Raw genomic sequence first — 18,578 nt, 5'->3', positions numbered from 1 at the left:
CACCGTTTAGTTAAATTATTTTGTTTTGTCTGACAGCTCAAAAGCTGTAAAAAAATGGGAACAAACAAAATATTTGCTCTTTAGAGGGATGAAATAATAGAAATGTCATTCAAAGCTACCTCGAAGCAGGCCCACCTCGACGCAGACAAAGCCGAAGCTGAAGAGTGTTTGTGATTCAGCCAGTAGGCTCAAAAACGTTCTGCCAGTTAAAAATTGGATGATGATATATAATAAGTGAAAATTATTTAAAAATACAAAAAAATGGGTGTTTAGACAAGTACAAACGATTGCAAGAAGTCAGAGAGTTTTTGATTCAGATGGGAACATATTAATATATTACGATATAGAAACCAAACAAAGATGTTAATTTAAATGTTTTATTATTCTGTACAAAATATCGTTGTGAACTTTTTAATTATTCGAATATCTTGGCAAACAAACAGCTAAAACTTCAATCATTGCTTCACTGGTCGAAAAAATTTAAATTTTTTTTTCAACACAAACAAAACAATACTTTTTTAAATGATAAGGTTTTCCTGAAGTCGAATCTTGTCTAAACAGAATTTGTAAAGCTTAGTTAAGACACAACATAATCTTTTACAATAAACTGTATGACGATTTTCGAATTGCAAATCTTCGACTTCTACACACAATTAAAATCATTAAGTATTTTTCATAGTTTATGGAAATTCTCATTAATTATGATGAGTCTTCAGTTGACTTAATATGAAACTTTGAGATATCTTGAATTTAGGATTTTGATGTTTTCAAAAATACGTTAATTCTCTTGCTGATTTCAAATTAAAATTTCAATGTTAACTTAATATGTACATTTACATTTTGAAAATATTTGGTTTCAACACTATTTTTATATTTATGCAGTATATCTAAAAAAAACCTGATAAATAAGCTTTAAATTACATTCAAACCGCTTTCCGTTTTCCTTTTAAGACTGTTAAGTGTTTCAGCGTTTCTTTAAGACTTATGTGAGACAAGTGAAATCTTAGAACTTTATTGGAAAAGAATTAACTTCACTAATTCAGATAATTTCAAAAATCATTATATCTACATAAATTGTGTTTTTTTCGAATTTTAAAAAATAATGTCTCAAAAACCTGTCACGATAGAATATGTTTGGACTGGTTTTTTAGTGCAATTTTATTGCCGAATAAAACGTTTTCTTAAATATTTGACGACGTTCTTACAATGATATTTTGCCTATTTGCTACAAAATAATAATTTTAAAGGGCACCAATGGTAACTTAATAGTGTGTATCCCATCACAAGGGCGTAATAGTCAATATTATTAAAACAACTAAAAGAATACAATTTAAAGAATTTTTTGAACAGTTTTTATTTCGTTTCTTTTTCTCTATATAACTTAGTTAAACATTTATACTAATATAATAATAATAATAACACACCGAGGCATTAAAAAATACATTGTACAATTTCTAACTAACTAAATGTATACATAAACTTTTGCATAAGACATTTTGTTTACCAGGACGAAGGACGGACCCTCCTGGATTATTTTTATTGACCATAATTGGTCCTTTGTTTAGAACTTTTTTTTTATTTTGTTAAATTTTTATTTAATTTGTTTCTAATATATTCGATTTAACGTGTTTTTTATTTAGTAAAAATATTTGTTTTTTAACTTTAGGCATTTTATATATTCATATGTGATTTTGTTTCTTTAAGAAAAATTATTTGTGTTTAACGCTTTGTACAATGCTTGTTCATTATTTTATGTTCACAATATTAAAATACACACATCTATTATATAAATAAAAAATAATAATACAAATTAAAAACAAAAATGAGAACAATAAAATGGATAGCTTGATTTCGTCGTAGCTAGTGTAACATGTGACACAACATGTAAAAACTTCATCATTTTGCGACTGTTGTGTCTCTGTGTCTATGGCTAGTGGCTTCTGACTTGTGGCTTAGGTTACTATCAGTAAATCGACTTACTGATACTGCGACGTTTCTTTTTGTGTGCATTAGACTTGACCGCTAGTTACCCGGTCTTTATCCATCGATCTATCGAATATTCCAAAGCTGATATCCAACTAGAATATTTAAAAACAAAAAAATATTATTTTGAGATAATTTCTAAAGGATTTTTGTTTCAACAACCGTTTCTTATCCATTTCTGACTCAGTACTGAAATAATAGTGTCGAAGTTTTGACTCTGGTGGGATAATTTCAAATGAATTCTTGCGACCGGCTGAATTAGTTGACATTGAGGCAACCTTAAAACCTTGAAGGCATGCCATTCCTATACAAAACAATTTAAATACGTTAGCCAAAAGAACAGACAGAATTATAAGTTGTAATCTTACCAAAAGCAACTTTACTATTAGCATCTTGGTAGAAATACAAGCATGCATCCTTGAGAACACAATATCTCTTGGACCAACCGCACCAACGTGAACCGAGTTTCATGAGGTAACCAAAACAATCAGGACGATCAATTCCACCAGGCGGTAGTTTTAAATTCCTTGAGCTATAAATAGATACCAAATTTTACATTGAATTAAGGTATTTCAATGATTTAGGGTTTTCTATTATGTTTACCTCATATCTAACCAGGGATCTGCTTGCGTGGCTGAATGCCTCATAGTCGTTATCCAACGCGTCAAAATGTCTTCTGTATCAGCTGCAAGATACATTGGAATACCTTCGCCGGCTTCTATCTTAAAAGCAAAAGGCTTTCCAGCACTTGTGTCACAACGTTCAATAGTATGTTTTGCCAAAATAATAGCTCCCACAGGTTGAGTATCCTGAAAGAATTATAAGTTTAAAGAAGTCTCAAAAACAATTTAACTCGTATTTTTTAAAACCAAAAATTTACGAAAAAAAATTCAAAAACTTTTTACCAATTTTTCAATATACTGCCCTAATATTTACTCACATCTTCAGTCTTGTAATAATATAAACAGTGATCCGGTCTCAAGCAAAACCATCTTCTCACCCACTTCTTTGGATTTGGTATTCCCTTCGCGTGTCCACTCTGTCGCCATAGGTAACCTTTTTGAATAATAGGACGTGGCGAATCTTGTTTCTCATTCATCAGGACTCCAATCGTTCGAGCCACTTCCAATTCCAGAGTCTCACATCCTGCATGGGCAATTTTAACGACTTCTGTATGATGTTTGTCCAACACCGATACTCCATTCACTGAAATAATAATATCACCAACTTCTAGACCTGAACTTTCTGCAGGCGTGTCTGGTTCAATAGCCGCAACAACAACCGGTTTCGATCCATGTATTCGGAAACCAAATTCTCCAGAATCACTTTTAACAATAATAGTTTTATCAATTTCTGAAAAACAAAGTAAACACATTAGATTTTCAAAAATTGTGTCCAAAAATGAAAGTATTGAAATATTTGAGAGGAAGAACTATCAAACCATTTGTCTTGCAGCCTAATCTAGATAACACATGAGCTTCTCGCGCCCATACTACCAACATCAATTTAAAAACTTCTTCCAGTTTCCTTCGAAACGGTTCCGGAGGAGAAGTTTTTGAAATAAGATCTAAAAGATTTAATTCAATAATTTCAATTCAAAAATAAAACGTGGAGTAGTTTTAGCAAACCTAACATTCTGCCCCGACTGTCAACTCAAAAGTGCATCACTTGGAAAATAATTTTTAAGATATGAGGTGAAAAGTGCACACACGTGGTATATTATTAGACAATGAACGTCACGCTACGTCAGCCAATACGCACCAACCGATTTTGATTATTTTTAGAAAGTGAAATCAAAACACACGCTTGTTCTCTTAATTGTTTATCAAAAACGGCGATCTTCACCCAACGAACTTTCCAAATAAACTGCACCCAAAAATACAGATATTTTTTGGGGAAAACAAACGAACGAGAAAATTGTTGTATTTTTCAAAGAGGAAATATTATGCGTGAGAGGAAATTCTTCAAAAACTATGTATTTAGAAACAGGGCCATTCTGGTGAATGTTTCTAATATCTATGAAACACAGTAGACGCAGCGTTGCCAATCAATCCGTTGTGTAATATATTTTTAACTTTACGCAGCTCTTTCAGAATTGGCTTAAGCTTTTAAAAATTTATCTCTTTTGACACTTGCAACGTGTTTCAACTCCAAGAAAACTTACCGCCGTCAAAGATTTGAGGGAGTCACTTTTAGAGGTTTTCAAAAATTGTATATTCTATAACAATAAATATAAAGCGTTAAAAATTAAGCCTAATTTTATACGAAATGAGTTCGAAGTCTTTTTCTTAAATGTCAATATGTCCTAAAAATTTTTGAAAAGGCACTAATTCCTTCTTCGCGGCAACGCTGGAACTCTGTACGCACTCACGGTCCTTCATTATGTGTGCCTCTGATCTTAGAAAAGAAAAAAAGTATCTAAGTTATTTAAAGTATCATTTAGGGCTAGTGACTTGTTGGCCTAGCACAATATGTGACGTGCCCGGGTTACCATTTCCTGAATAAAAGTTTTTATTTTTCCTGTCATATACTCTTGGGTACCGTTTGTTTGCAATTAAATTTAAATTGTTGGCAAACCAAATAGATGGTGCGAAAAAATAGAGAAATACAAATGATACTCATTACGAGGCTTGTCAAGGTGACATTTTTAACTTCAGACTTACACCAGAAACAAATCATCTATTAAGGCAACAATTCCGACCAAACGCAGAAATCCACGGAACCAATATTGATACACTTTGGTAGATCAGTATTTTACTCATTACTTTCATTATAAACCAGACATCTGAACACGTCTAAAAAGTGATACTTAGTGCACGAACAAAAATCAAATAAACAAACCTTGAAATGTCAAAAACTCTGATTTGAAAGTGAGAGATTGAAAATTACCAAAAAAGATAAAATAGACATGTTTTTATTTAACTTTAGTGAAATATAAGGAGATAATTAAATGATCAAATAGTTTAAAATAGTCGATATTGTAAGTTTCTAAAATGGCTTAAACATTTTACTAAATAGTTCAAAATTGTCAACCTTGTCAATTGACTCTTTCTCTAACTCAGAATCAATCTGAAACACCTTCAGATGAAATTTTTTGTGTAGTTCCTTAGTCAAATTTCAAATATTACAGCTATTCTATTTTAACGTTTTTGCCACGGTTAAAATGTCAAAAATAACGAATTCTTAAACAATTCCATCATCGAATTTTTTAATCGTTATTAATATCAACTGTATTTTCATATTCAGCTGTCATGTCAATATCAGAGGTCACTTGAGAAGCCATTCTTAATTTCTGACAGTTCTAAATTTGACAACCTGTGCATTATATTACTTTTGATTTTTGAATTGTTTTCTTAATAGGTCTGTTTCAAACCTTGAGCAAAACTGCCATTGTCGAAAATTGTCAACAATTATTGCCCAAATGCTGTTCCAAACTTCACAAATTTGGTAGTTTTGGGCAGAATAGAGAACTCACGAGAGATTAAAATAATGTCCAATCCTGACAAAGTGTGCCCAACTAATTTGTTTGGCCAAAAATTGTTGGACTGTGATATTGTGGTACGTAATATTATTTTTACAAGCGTCAACCACTTGGTTTGCTTCAAATTGATATAATTTTTGCCAAGAAACCGTTTCATACTTTTTTGACCGTTTTCCCCTCTCTGAGAGAATTTCATCTTCATTTTTCGAAATTTGACAAACCCACAATTTCTACCCAAAAATCTTAGGAAGAAACCTAATTTTTATTGTTCGAAATGGTTATCCCATCGCTTATAGTTTTCGATGAAACTGTGGAAGAAGTCCAATGTTAAGTTTGACATTTTCATCATATTAAAAATGTCAAACACTATCTTCGAATACAATCGTCGGATTGTGTAATCGACAATATAATATAAACTTCTAAAAGCATTATATCTAGAACTTACTAAATGAGTTAGTTTTCTGCCTATGGTACATTTCCAGAGTGCATCTTCTTTGCACCAATCTATGAAGAATAACTTGATACTTTGAATGAAAGTTCTTCTCTGATTCGGTTGATCCTCGGCGATCCCGTTGACGGTCTAGAAAAAAGAGTTAACTTACGTCAATATTTAAAAAGTCACAATTGCAACAAATTGCGTATACCAAAAGTTTGATGATCCAACTGAATCCACACATCAATGTCAGTTAATCGTGTATAACGACTATTATCATAACTGCCACGATAAATGCATTGATCTCTATCCACAGAGACTGTTTCATTTGGCAAAACGCAAGGACTAGAACCAGCTGGTCGTAAAACAGGAGGACTTTGTGAGGTATTGTCCTTACCGCGTTCTTCACTCTAAAACAATCATAAAAAGTGCTTAAACTAATGAATCCATTTTTTCGAAAACCTACCTTAGCTCTAATATTCTCCTGACGGCTCTTGTAGTGTCTTCCACGATCACCATGTCTCTCTTCAGAACGGAACCGTTTGTCCATTTTCTTATACAAACGTTGTGAGGTTTTCGTTGTAACTGGTGAATCGGCAAAATCAGCTGGCGGCTTTACAATGTCCAGTTCATCATCGTCCTGCTCTATAGCTGGTATGGATTCCTGTGACCCAGATGCATTAACAATCTCAACTTCTTTACCACAGTGTAAACAATGTACTTGCTGATCAATTAATCCTCCTCCATCAGCTTCGCTGTAAAAAACTGAATCAGAGCCCGGTGAAACGGACCGCAGCGATTCAATGGATTTAGCTTTTAGCTGATTGCTAGAGCTCTGACATTTCAGAGGACTGCTGGCTGTTGCTGCTTCCTGCGGCGGCTTGTAGTCCGAACAACGTCCTGGTACACTGATGGCCTTCTGTTTGCGTGGGGTGCATTCGTCCCTCGATGATCGGCGGAATTGTCTTCGTATTTTAGGACGGAACCTTTTCATTTTACTGGGACTTGCACCATCGATGGCGGTGGCGTTTGAGTTCGTTGCTATCTGGCCTTCTGGCGAAATCTGAGATACAGATTTTGGCGAAAGAACGGTCTTTTTGATGGGACTGGTTAGAGCTCGAAGGTTCTCACGTTCGATGTCCAGCTTCATCGATGTCTTCCTTCTACGGCGATCTTCTTCGACTCGATGACGTCGGTGTTTTGAAAGCTTAGGATCTTCATCGTGTGGGGGGCTTTCGTAGTAGCCAGACGATGAGTACCGTTTTTCACTGCGTTCATCATCCGAAACGGATTCGGCCTTCTTTTTAGCTGACATTTGAGCACCCTGCTTGCCCGACGATGCTGAAACTGCCTTTGCAGAGTGTGGCCCAACTTGTCTAGGGGCAATAGTTACAGTTTTTGGAGGTGAGACTGTTATAGGGATGGGTGAACTTTCTTCCTTAACCGGCGTGATTGTTGTCGATAGTCCACCGGCAATGTTGTAGCTTCCCGAAGAAGTACTGCAAATGGAATGAGATGGGGACTGCTTCACCATCTCAGATTTGGGAGACATTGGAGATTGACCCATTGCTCCTGGAAGTTGTTCATCAATTGTTGGGGCGTCTTCAGAGAGACCATCTCCACGTGTGGAATAAAGCGAAGAAGCACTCTCAAAAGACGAACCTTCATGAGTCCTTTCGGTCTGTGAGCTTTGAGCTGAAACTGGAAGACACATTAATTAACATTAACATTTGGGAAACAGTTCGAAAGCACATGTGACTACACTGCAAGCAGTTCACCAAGCAACAACAAATACCTCTAGATTGTCTAGAGTCTAGAAAGTCTAGGTAGGTAGACAATCACAATATACAAGACTCAACAGAGAAACACATCACACAAACATCAAATCTAGTATTTTGGAAAAAGTTTGCAAACCTGGTACTTGTGTGGTTGATGACGAGCTTGTTGTAGTTGGTGGAGTCTTTATACCTGGGGTGCGTCTTGAAGTGTCTGTGCACGTGATGTACTCATCGGTGTTGGTGCTACACTCAGAAAGGTCGGTGTTGTTGGTCTTCACCGAGGAATCACGGCGGCTATAAAGGTGGTACTCTGGTGGCATCTGACTTGTTACCGTAATAGATGTGTCTAGGAATCTGAAAGATCCAAAATATTTATTAAATGAACATAAGCCTTAGCCAGAACTTATTTTACCTATTTGACACGTAAATTGGATCTGGAGCCGGAGAAAGTGTTCTTGAAAGTCGCCTGATATTTACTGGAGATGGAAGCTTATGCTCAGCCCGAACGGGCTTAGTTGGAGTTACGGCAATCGTCGGTGACGGTTGTTTCAAGAACGGCACAGTCAAACTGTTGCTAGTTGGATCTTTCACACCTTTCGACGTGGATTGCATCGGTATAGATTTTGGAGGAACTAAGAACGTTGGACTGTGGTCAGACATCTGATCATCAAAATCAATGAAGTCAGTGTCTATGGAACTTCGTTGTTGGTGCTGGAGTAGCAAGTTTTTCCTTTTTGATGACGGTGTCAAAAGATGTGAAGTTGAACCTTTCTCACTACTCTCCTCACGGGGCTCTACAGTGACAACAGTAACTTGTGAGTCATTCCAAAGCCCATCAGAATGATCCCTTGTAAGATCGTTGGCAAGAGAATCCGATGATGGATAAGTTGAGGTATTAGCTAGAAGCTCCTCTAGGCAGGGCGAAGGTGGAGCTGACTTGGCCAGTCTCGCATCGTTGGTAGTGTTTGGGTCCTCCAAACTGATTGATCTCTTGCGAAACATGTCCCTTTTGCTTGTTTCTTTTGTACTTTGTGGTGGAGACAGGACAGTTGGAACTGATTTTCTTTCAGCCACGATTTCTTTTTTTATCGGAAGATTCTGGTACAAGTGATCACTGCTTTCATCATCTTCTGCTGTGCTCGATGATACATGATTGGTTGATGCCGGAGGATGATGGCTTTCTCTTTGGGCTTCTTGATTTCGCCTTCGTTCAAGGAGGATCTCCCCATCCGATGAAGTTTTAGTGAGTTTCTTTTTATTTATTTTCGGGCTTGGCTTTGGCGAGGCATGGGGCTTGAAGTCTATAAAGATTTCCTTTTCTTCTTCAAGTTCCAGCTTGGGTTCTTCCTTTTTACTAACTACAACCGGTGTTGGCCTTGGCTCGGAAGACTTTGTCCTAACAATTGACGTTGGAGCACCAGGAAACGGTATTATGAACGGCTGTAACGGCATTGACTTGCGTCGCAATGAGTCTCTCGAAAATGCTCCATCTGCCCGTTGGCCAGTCATTGATGACCTTCGTTGTTCGCTCCATGACTGACGATGGATCTCGAGTTTTTCCAAAAGATCATCTCCCCTGTATTCTCGAACTCCTTCACTGAGAAGTTCTGGACATTCTGTAATATGGCGGCAACTTTCGTGATTTTGCATTGTATCCCGGCGCGGCAAGCTATGAGTATAGGACTCAACATCTAATCTATGTTGGCCACAAGCTCGGCGTGGTAAACTGTTTCGTTCAAAATCAAAATTTGGTCCTTCGTAGTCAGTTACACTGCCGGCATTTGAAGAACCCTCATAGCCGGGACCGTAAATCGATTGCGATGCATGAATGCTCTGCGAAGACGATCTAGATCTAGAGACATGTTGGGATTGATGAGCTTGGTTTTCTGGTACCCGATGATGTCTGCTACTACTCATGGACAATGCTGATTCGTTGTCTGTAGCTCTGAAAGAGTAAACGCTTTCTTGAGACTGCTTCCTTGGCAAATCTCTCATGTATAGGTCATTAGCGTTAACTGTTTTCAAATGGGACGATATGTTTATTGGCGGTGGTGGTTCGTAGTACTTAATGGTAGTTTGGTCTTCACCAATGTTATTTTGCAGTGTCATCGATGGCGATCGAGGAGGCTCTTCAGATTGAGTCCGATGTAATTGCTCGTGATCAATTTGTCTGAAATTATAGAGAAGGTGTTTTTTAGGAACTCGGGGAATAAACTTAAAGTTTGTTCTTACATTTTGTTTTTGTCAGCTGATAGATAGTCATTGGATTGAGCACTTGCTGTTCGACCATTATTCAATTCGGAATAGCTCTTTGTTAGTTTTCTTCCGTTTAAAATGCCATTCGTTTGTGCTCCTTGGGACACAACCTTAACCTGGAAGAAATATTGGAGATAGATCATTTTAAATTTGAAAAAATCTTTAAATTAGAAAGAATTATCATTTCATCTTTTGTTTTGGAAAGTAAGAACTTACCCTGTGTACAGTTCGAGGACTTAGGGCCAAATTGTAGGGGACTCCTTCCTTCTTGGCTGCGGCATAACCCTCGGTTTGTGTGGCCTGAGTCTTCATTGCATTCCGCTTGATTTTCTCCACAAGAATAACTTCTGCAGCCGATGGAGACTTTTGTGGAACTATTCCACTCATGTTTGCAGCAGCACCCATATCTGCAACAGCCCCTCGATTTACCTGCATCATTGATATTAGTTCCTCATTGGTTGGGTGCTGAGCTACCAGTTCATGCTGATGCATTGGAACCAGTATGTTCGGGTGGTGAATATGATAAGCCGGCTGTTGAATTATTTGGGTGTGCTGATGCTGATGGGGAATGATGTGATGATGGGAAGTTCTGGTTACAAATGCAGTTTGATGCTGAGCTGGCTCATAAATCGGTCCCGTGTTTATGATGGGCTTCTTTCCACCGATGAGACGTTCTTGACTTCTGGCTCCCTTCATCCTTCCAGACGAACGAAGAGATGCCTCATCGAACGATGTCAAAGTGTGTGATCTGGCAAAACTCACGTGCTTTGTCCTATAAAAGTAAGAAACTCGATTTAGTATTCAAAAGCTCAGAGGTTTGGCTAGATTTTACCTTGGAGTTGGTGGACCACTAGGGGCATTAGTTGGTGGGGGAGGAGGTGGTGGAAGACCAACATGCGCTGGACATCGATAAACACTGTCAAAATGTATAATGATGAATTTGCAATGAATGAAAAACACATTCTAAAACTATGATGATTTTCTAAAGACAATATTTTGTTCTCTACTTATGCTTTAAAAAATATTTTTTGAAGATTTTTTAAAGATAATGATAAATGCAATATGTAATTAAGTCCGTCATAATGCGTGTTTTTGAGGTATTAGGTACATGAAAATACCAGAGAATGGTATATAAAAGTAGAAGTAGTTAGGCAAAAAGCAAAACGTTGTATCTAACAGATTTGATTTTGTGTTTTATATACAAAGTACATACCAGGTAACATGTTCTGAGTTGTGGCTCAAATACTGCGGTTGTTTGTAGCCTCTCACTATAAAGGTTTCTTGCTGGAAGCTGGATTCCGGCAATGACCCGAGATTCATAATGTATAAGTATATATATATAACAACAAAACACACATAAATGTCTGTTCTCTAGAAAGTGGGTTGGGGTAATGTATAATTTTGCAAGGAACTTTTTAAACAAAATAGCTACAAGCAAATTATGGCTCATGGCTCTTTTTAAAAAAAACCGGCCACAACAGCCTCTGGCGGGTTTGATAATATCTATATAGCCAAGTTCTTACACAAAAAGCAAGCTGAGACACTTAAAGGAGCACATACATAAGGCGTTTCTTATGACTTTTTTCCCGCTGAATTCTAACGTATTCGGGGCAAAGATAAGCAAACTATGTAATTGGGAATTAATGCGTTAGAAAAGGTGAAAAAACTATCTAAAAACTACTACATCAATATAAAGTTCTTTTTTGAAATAGACTTCGCACAAACCCTAGATCTTTGGGGCGTAGATTGGAATCATCAATGATTGATGTTGGTTCTATCCACGAGTACCGATCTTGGGCAGGTTCGGCAGCACCACATTTAGCTGTAATTAGTATGGAAGCAGGTTGTCTTCGAAAATAGGAACTGTCATGGTCATCTTCAGGTGGTTTCTGCTCTGGCGAACAATGATGATGGTAGCTGTAAAAAATAATAAGCAAAATTGTTCTTAAACTTCTTAACTACTTTCATAAAAGTTCCATCTTAATAGGAAAGTTTTACGAATCCCGAAATTCTTGAAGTGGAAAATTTCATACAATTCTGCATTACGAACTAGTTTTTTCGGGATTCGTAATTGTTTCCGATTTTGTGACGGGCCTGAATAATGAATCAAAAAAGTTCCTCTGCAACAAATTAAGATTAAATTAAATATAAACTGACCGAGGATATTTATAGAACGGAGCATAGTCTGCAATATTCTCGTCAGAGGGCGCCCTCCTTCCAACACAAACTCCCAAAAATGACTGCGGAGCACCTCTGCTTGAAAAACAACCAAAAAACCTTTCCCTCCTTGGCCTTTCAATGGTATTAAGCTGTCTGTCCGTAAGGCAATACTGCAAAATGAATGAAAATATGTTACTCGAATTAGATCACTGCCTGCCTAATTCAATTGATTAAGCTATGTAATAGGTTAGGTATGTACCTGCTCTCTTATATCTCCTTTGGAATAAACCGATGTCTTATGGTACAAATCCGATGGAGATTGTGTTCGTGCCCTTCGTCTGCCCATATTTTCATCCTCAGAATCGTAGCATCTTTCAACTTGATACGAATTCGACTGAAAAAAGTGAGAGACAGAAAATTATATGTATTGCATTGCACATAGAAACTAAGACCAAAAAATCAAAAAGTGTACCTTTGCTGATGTTTCGATATTCCCTAAGGAGATTGCATGATGCAGTCCTGAAATATATACACAAACAAAATTTATAGATATTTTTTCTTTCTTTTCGAAATAGAATTTTCATAAATTCAATTTTTTAAAAACAATCGATAGAATTCAAATGAATCTTAATTGAGGTTAATGGAGCACAAGATAGGTACTCTACTCTATGGCTTACACGTTGCGAATGACGTCATTGCAATTCCTTGCACTACGGAAATTTACGAGCGCAAGAAATTCCAACGAAACACACTTCAAAAAACAACGATAAAACGAAAAAAGTAGACGGAAAAAAGCTCAATGTGAAACATGTTTGGTTTGAAAACTAATGTTTACTTTCGGATTCATCTCAAAACATCACCATCACTGAAAACAAAAAACAAAGGAAAACTCATCTGGAATGAAATGAGAAAACCACCATCGTCGCCGTAGTCGTTGTCGCCGCCACTATATTAGCCCACCACCAACCCAAACCATCATCGTCTCACCTGCAAAGTCCAATTGTTTATAAATTCCCAAATCAAATGAGAAAGGCATTAAATGTTTGTTTGACACAAAACTGTTACACTTTTTTGTGTGTCAAAAGGATGCAGGACACGGAGGCGAAGAAGGATACGAATGCGGAGAGACAAACAGCTTCTGCATATACAGCCGATCCGAGTGGAAGTCCTAGTACGCGTGTGCGTTCCAAGCGGGGATGCTGTAAAGTACTCTTAAGCAGTCAAGCATCCCCTCTCATGCTCAGATACAGCTGATTTATTTCTATACCCTTAGAATTATTGAATTCCAAAGAAAAAATGTTTTTTAGAAGAAAGAAAAAAAAGCACCATAGAAATAAAAAACACACAAAATTTTTCACACAAAAATCAGAAGTGGGATTACACTTTTATTCGAAAAAATATATCATCACTCATCTTCAACACCATCAGTATCATTCATCAACTCACCATTTGTACGTATGGTTGTCGAAGTCATCTTCTTGTTTTGGGGTATAGCGAAAATTCACATCAATTTTTAATATGCCAATGAATTTAATTATTAGAACTTTTTAACTTCCAACAAATTTATTGCAAATCATGAAAATTCGAAGATATCCCGAAGCTCATTGATAAAGAAAAACTCCTTCCTTGATAAAGTTGCACTTTTTCACTCCGATCTGTTAATCCTTTACGTAATGTAAAACCTTTTTTCTCGCTGCTGATACTGATGCTGATACTGATACTGAATGTTCAATGATGCCCGAGAAGACGAAACCAAATGAAAAACTTCTCAAAAGCATAACCCGTGAATTTTTGTTTTTTTGGGAAGAATTATATGGTTGAAACTTTTATGAAAATTTTAGAAAACTTATTTCTCGGAGGGAGTTCGCACAAAAAGATAGAAGAAGACGAAAAAGTTATAGGACTAGACTCAAAAGATTAGAGGAAAAAAGTTAAGACTTGGAATTTGTATCCTTTTTTCTTTTTGTTCTTCTTCTTCGTATAGCGATAGTCCGCAGCTTGGCCCTTTACACCCTCAACGCAAAATCCTCGACACTGAATGAAGTGCCATTAAAGTCCTTGTTTGATCTCAAGTGCAGCGAAAAGCAGTTAAAATATTTTCTTTGATTAAAATTTTTGGGAGAGCGCAAACGCTGCTGCTCCAAAGTTTATTTCTCCTCAATGGTGGATGCCGAATTTTTTCTTCTTCTTCTTTTTTGTTTTTTTAAGATAGAACTCCCACTGTAGCCTTAGACCCCCGCCGCGTCGTCGTCCCTTTCACTGGTGGTATTATGATGCTCTCCATCAGAACTCTTAATATAGTAGGTCCTGTCAAGTGCTGCAGGATGCAAACAGAAGGCATAGTTCGTTGAGTGGAAAATTGTTATTCGTTGTGTAACCATGACAATAAAACGCGTCTTCCGCTCGGAATAACTCTCGGGCATGTAGTAGGCAGTAGGTATACATTGAGGCATGGAGCAGAGCATAGGTTTTTCGTCATATCACAATATGTTGAATGGTGGATTGGACGGAGAGCTAGAGAAAGATATGTAGGTGAGTGAATGACGGCTGTGGTGGAGAACGGCGGTGGCGGCGGCGGGTGAATAACACGTATGATCAAAAGTAAGCCTTCAATTTACCAAAAGGCTTATGAGTGTTGTGCCCTTGGATAAATTTCGTTGTTTTATTTTTAACACGGTAAGTAGAATTTAAGCTAAAAATATGTGTTACATCCGAGTATCTGGCTAAAAATACTTACACACATATAGATGAACCTAACCTACATAATATTATTTGGATATATTGAGATTCTATAGCGAACTTTATATTGGAATTTAGACAAAGAAATCCGTGAGTATGCAGCTTACATAAATACCTACATATTTTGGTAATCTTGGATTTTCTCAAAGTTTTTTACTTAGTTGAGTTTAGGGTAATGGTATTGATGTTTTATGGAGACCATTGGATATTTTCAATGTTGACGTTTTTCTGGAATGATATTTCTTCAGAAATAGAATGGATATTGGCAAAATCGTATAGTACGAAGATATTCAAACGTGTTTACTTAATTTCGTTTTGTTCAATAACAATAAACCGTATGAAAGCGTATTTGCATGACACTATTACAGCTGAGTTTTTAATATTGTGAATATCAGAGTTTACCTAAAATATACTTAAAGAATTTACGATCTGAAACTACAAAAAACCTGGACCTTAAGAAAAATTCGGGAACTGCCTTTAAACGAAATAAAACATTACCGACGTTAAACACTTAAGATATACACTGTAAACATGTTGTTAAAAAACTAATTATTATTTTTCAATAGTAAGATTAAATTTGATATCATATCTTTCATAGTTTTGCAATAATTTAAAAATACTGTAAACTTTCTCTTTTTCAATAAAAAAATAAAAAATCTTACTTGAAGATGGAAGTGCTAGAGAAGTGAAGTAACGAACTAATTGTACGTTGAATTTTCCGTTTTTTAAATAAAACTTAATTTTTAATATTATAATATATAATCACTTTTTTGTTCTATTAATAATGTTACAAGTGGACTATAATGCCACCCACTTAGGATCGCCTGGATAACCCTTAATATCATAAACTTGATATTTTTTTAATAAACTCCATTTAAAGCTATAAGACAAAATGTCACTTAAGTAACTTTGAAAAGTATGCAATTAAAAACAATTGGTTCAATCGGGTTTTAGTCGATATATTTCAGAAGTAAAACCAATTTAGAAGTGTTTATGAAGTGTTTATGATATTAAAAAAATGTCAGTTTAAATTTATTTTACAAAAAATTTATCAATCGATAACAAGAATTATTTGTATAAAGTAAATTGAGTTCAGGTTCAAAATTTTTAATATTTCTAAGAATATTCTTATTAAATCAATTTTTACCTATTTAGTAGTGTTTTTTTTTTTAAGTTTTTAAGGTCAAGCAAGTTTTTTTAAAAATTTCAAAAGTATTTTCTGAAATTAGAATAAAATTGTAAGTTTGGTGCAAAAGTACTTTCTTTTCACTACTTTTACTTTTTTATGATACAAATTGTTAAAATCATTGTTGACATTAATTTTGTGAACAACAATTGAGTGGCTGTAAATATAACCAAAAAAAGAATAGTTTACAAATTTTAAAGCGTATTTAAAAAACCATAATGCCGTAGCAATATATCAGCTTGAAAATTCTTGCTTCGAGGTAAATCGCGTTTCAGTGTATTTTTGTTAAATTTTCAACAGCTAAATGTTATTGTTTTTCCGAATACAAATTAAAAAATGTAAAAAAGTGTTAGAATTAGGGAGTTTCTTACAAAAAAACTGTTTTTTAAACTGTTTTCTGTTGACATATATCTGAAAAGTTTTTTGAGGGTCTTCAATGTTTGTAAAAATATGCCAATCGAATTTTTCCCAAAAAATTAAATAAATGTCAACTAAAATATTTTGCCCAGAATCAAACAATTTTGAAGTCAATTCTTTTATTTATTCCCGAGATATTCGAGTCGAAAATATTTTTTACTTACTATTGTAATTGGTTCGATTTGTCAAATTGAACATTTCGACATTTCTCGACGTTTCAAGGTCACTAGAGTCGAAATACGGATGTACGTCCGTACGTTCGCGACGTATTTTTCGTCATCCATAGCTCAAAAACCAGAACAGATATCTACCTCAAATAAATTTTATTATAAAGACAATAAGGCATACAGATGCAAAAAAGGCTCTCAAGAAAATTGCGTGTGTGGTTTTTTTACTATAGCAGTTTAAAAAAGGTGAACATTTTGGATAACCCTAAATATCTCGTGCACCAAAAATGCTAGAGTCTTGAAATAAATTGTATATTATATATTGTACCGTGATACCAAATAGGTATATTTTTGGAAAAAAATTCAATCAACGGTTTTTTTTATAAATCGAAAAAACTCAAAAAAATTGTCACCTCAAAAATTTTAGGAATACAAAATATTTTTTATCATCAAAACAATTTTGTACTAACAAATATAACGTTTTTAATATCTGGTAAAATGTTGAGAAAAATTCAATTGACAGTCTTTTACACAAAATAAAAACTTTAAGAAAATTAACAAAAGTTGGTAAAAATTGATTTTCGACTAAAATGTCTTTTAAAAAATTTGAGTTTATAGCTTTCAACTAATTTTAACTTATAAGAAATATTGTCTTAAACATTCTGAAACATTTTGAGGAAAATCTAATAGACAGTTTTTTTTTTGCAAAAAATAAAACCCTAGCAAAAAAACAATACTAAGACTTGGTAAAAATTATACTTACGACTTAAATAGCTTTTTAAAGTTAAAAATATTAAGTAAGTATAAGTTAAGTAAGTTAGTTTAACAAAACTAGATTTTCAAACTAAACTGTTTCTCTTTATGAAAAATTTTGTTGGTAATTTTAAAATTTGTAAGAATAATTTAACCAACAACTTTTTTAACCCAACATGAAAACTTGCAAAACTTTTAAGCAAGACAAATTGACAGACGGGATGGAAAGTTATCAGTGTGGGTCGCATCCCATCCTCTTTTTTTAATCTTTTTACGTTTCAGTGTATTTTTGTTAAATTTTCAACAGCTAAATGTTATTGTTTTTCCGAATAAAAAAATATGATGTTTCTTAAAACAAACTACGCTTAAACTGTTTTCTGTTGACATATAGGTGTATTCAAAAAGTTTTTTGAAGGTTTTCAGTTTTTCTAATTGAATTTTCCCCAAAAAATCATATAACTGTCAACAAAAATATCAGAATTAAATAATTTTGAAGACGATTCTTTTATTTTTTCTCGAGGTATTCGAGTCGTAAATATTTGTTTACAAAATTTCAGTAGTATTTTTGTAGGTTTTTATTTGTGTCAAGAAAATAAGAAGCAAGTATTTTGAAGCCAATCATTTTGTTCCAATTTTTAATAGTATGTTTTTAAAGTTTTATAGTTTAAAAAAACTGTTAATTTGATTTTTCTAAAAACTTTATCAGATGTTAAACACTTTATTTTCCGTTACATACAATTATTTTGGACGTAATACCTTGTTCGAAAAATATTCGAGGTAACAGTTTTCAGTTTTTATATATAAAAGAACTAGTATCACATCACATAATATATTATAAAATTTAATGGAAGTCACTAACGTTGGTGGGATACTTCGCTTTTCTAAAATGGCTTTAAAAAGGAAACTTTATTTGAAGTTGATATCTCTAATGGTTCTTGAGATATGCACGAAGCAAAATGGAAGATATACCGAACGTAAGGTTGTACGGACGTACAATAAATAGATTGCCGATTTTCATAAAACAATTTAAACATCTACTGTTCAGATCATTCTAATCACAATAATTTTATAATATTTAAAATCCAATTTTATCGAACAAATTTACTCCTTAATTCACCATTAATAAAAATACCGAAATTGCTCAACATACTATCATCCGATTTTAATGTCCTATGTTCAGAATAATCCATTTCCATTTTTTGTGTCTGTAACAACGTTTGATGTT

General features: G+C 34.7%; 2 protein-coding genes across 2 annotated transcripts; both read right to left on the bottom strand.

The window, feature by feature from the left end:
* Window positions 1-1,329: 1,329 nt before the first annotated feature.
* LOC129950834 (uncharacterized) lies at window positions 1,330-10,681 on the bottom strand. The gene is made up of 14 exons (XM_056062753.1): window positions 10,148-10,681; window positions 9,908-10,047; window positions 8,088-9,845; window positions 7,812-8,029; window positions 6,364-7,598; window positions 6,109-6,307; window positions 5,910-6,044; window positions 3,612-3,635; window positions 3,425-3,550; window positions 2,924-3,336; window positions 2,587-2,792; window positions 2,352-2,515; window positions 2,146-2,287; window positions 1,330-2,078 (listed from the first exon to the last, which is right to left on the bottom strand). The coding sequence occupies exons 1-14, from the start codon at window positions 10,625-10,627 to the stop codon at window positions 2,027-2,029; spliced, it is 5,292 nt and encodes a 1,763-aa protein (XP_055918728.1). The 5' UTR covers window positions 10,628-10,681; the 3' UTR covers window positions 1,330-2,026.
* Window positions 10,682-10,759: 78 nt separating this feature from the next.
* Window positions 10,760-13,565, bottom strand: LOC129950833 (uncharacterized). Its single transcript, XM_056062752.1, has 6 exons — window positions 13,538-13,565; window positions 12,564-12,610; window positions 12,351-12,485; window positions 12,085-12,261; window positions 11,657-11,823; window positions 10,760-10,847 (listed from the first exon to the last, which is right to left on the bottom strand). The coding sequence occupies exons 1-6, from the start codon at window positions 13,563-13,565 to the stop codon at window positions 10,760-10,762; spliced, it is 642 nt and encodes a 213-aa protein (XP_055918727.1).
* Between the last annotated feature and the right edge of the window lie 5,013 nt (window positions 13,566-18,578).

The sequence above is a fragment of the Eupeodes corollae genome, chromosome 3 (assembly GCF_945859685.1).
Source record: "Eupeodes corollae chromosome 3, idEupCoro1.1, whole genome shotgun sequence".
NCBI lineage: Eukaryota > Metazoa > Arthropoda > Insecta > Diptera > Syrphidae > Eupeodes > Eupeodes corollae.
The sequence above is the reverse complement of the archived record's forward strand: the minus strand, read 5'-3'. Positions and strand labels throughout refer to the sequence as shown.

Excerpts from the sequence above, each read along its gene's own strand:
- LOC129950834 (XM_056062753.1), bottom strand. The coding sequence starts at position 10,627 with ATGAAGGGAGCCAGAAGTCAAGAACGTCTCATCGGTGGAAAGAAGCCC. Across the intron at positions 3,636-5,909 it reads GCAGAAAACTAACTCATTTA|TTGACAGTCGGGGCAGAATG; the intron begins GTAAGTTCTAGA and ends TGCACTTTTGAG. Across the intron at positions 2,793-2,923 it reads ATTATTACAAGACTGAAGAT|GATACTCAACCTGTGGGAGC; the intron begins GTGAGTAAATAT and ends TAATTCTTTCAG.
- LOC129950833 (XM_056062752.1), bottom strand. The coding sequence starts at position 13,565 with ATGACTTCGACAACCATACGTACAAATG. Across the intron at positions 12,486-12,563 it reads ATATCGAAACATCAGCAAAG|TCGAATTCGTATCAAGTTGA; the intron begins GTACACTTTTTG and ends CACTTTTTTCAG. Across the intron at positions 11,824-12,084 it reads TCTATAAATATCCTCGGTCA|CAGAAACCACCTGAAGATGA; the intron begins GTTTATATTTAA and ends TGTTCGCCAGAG.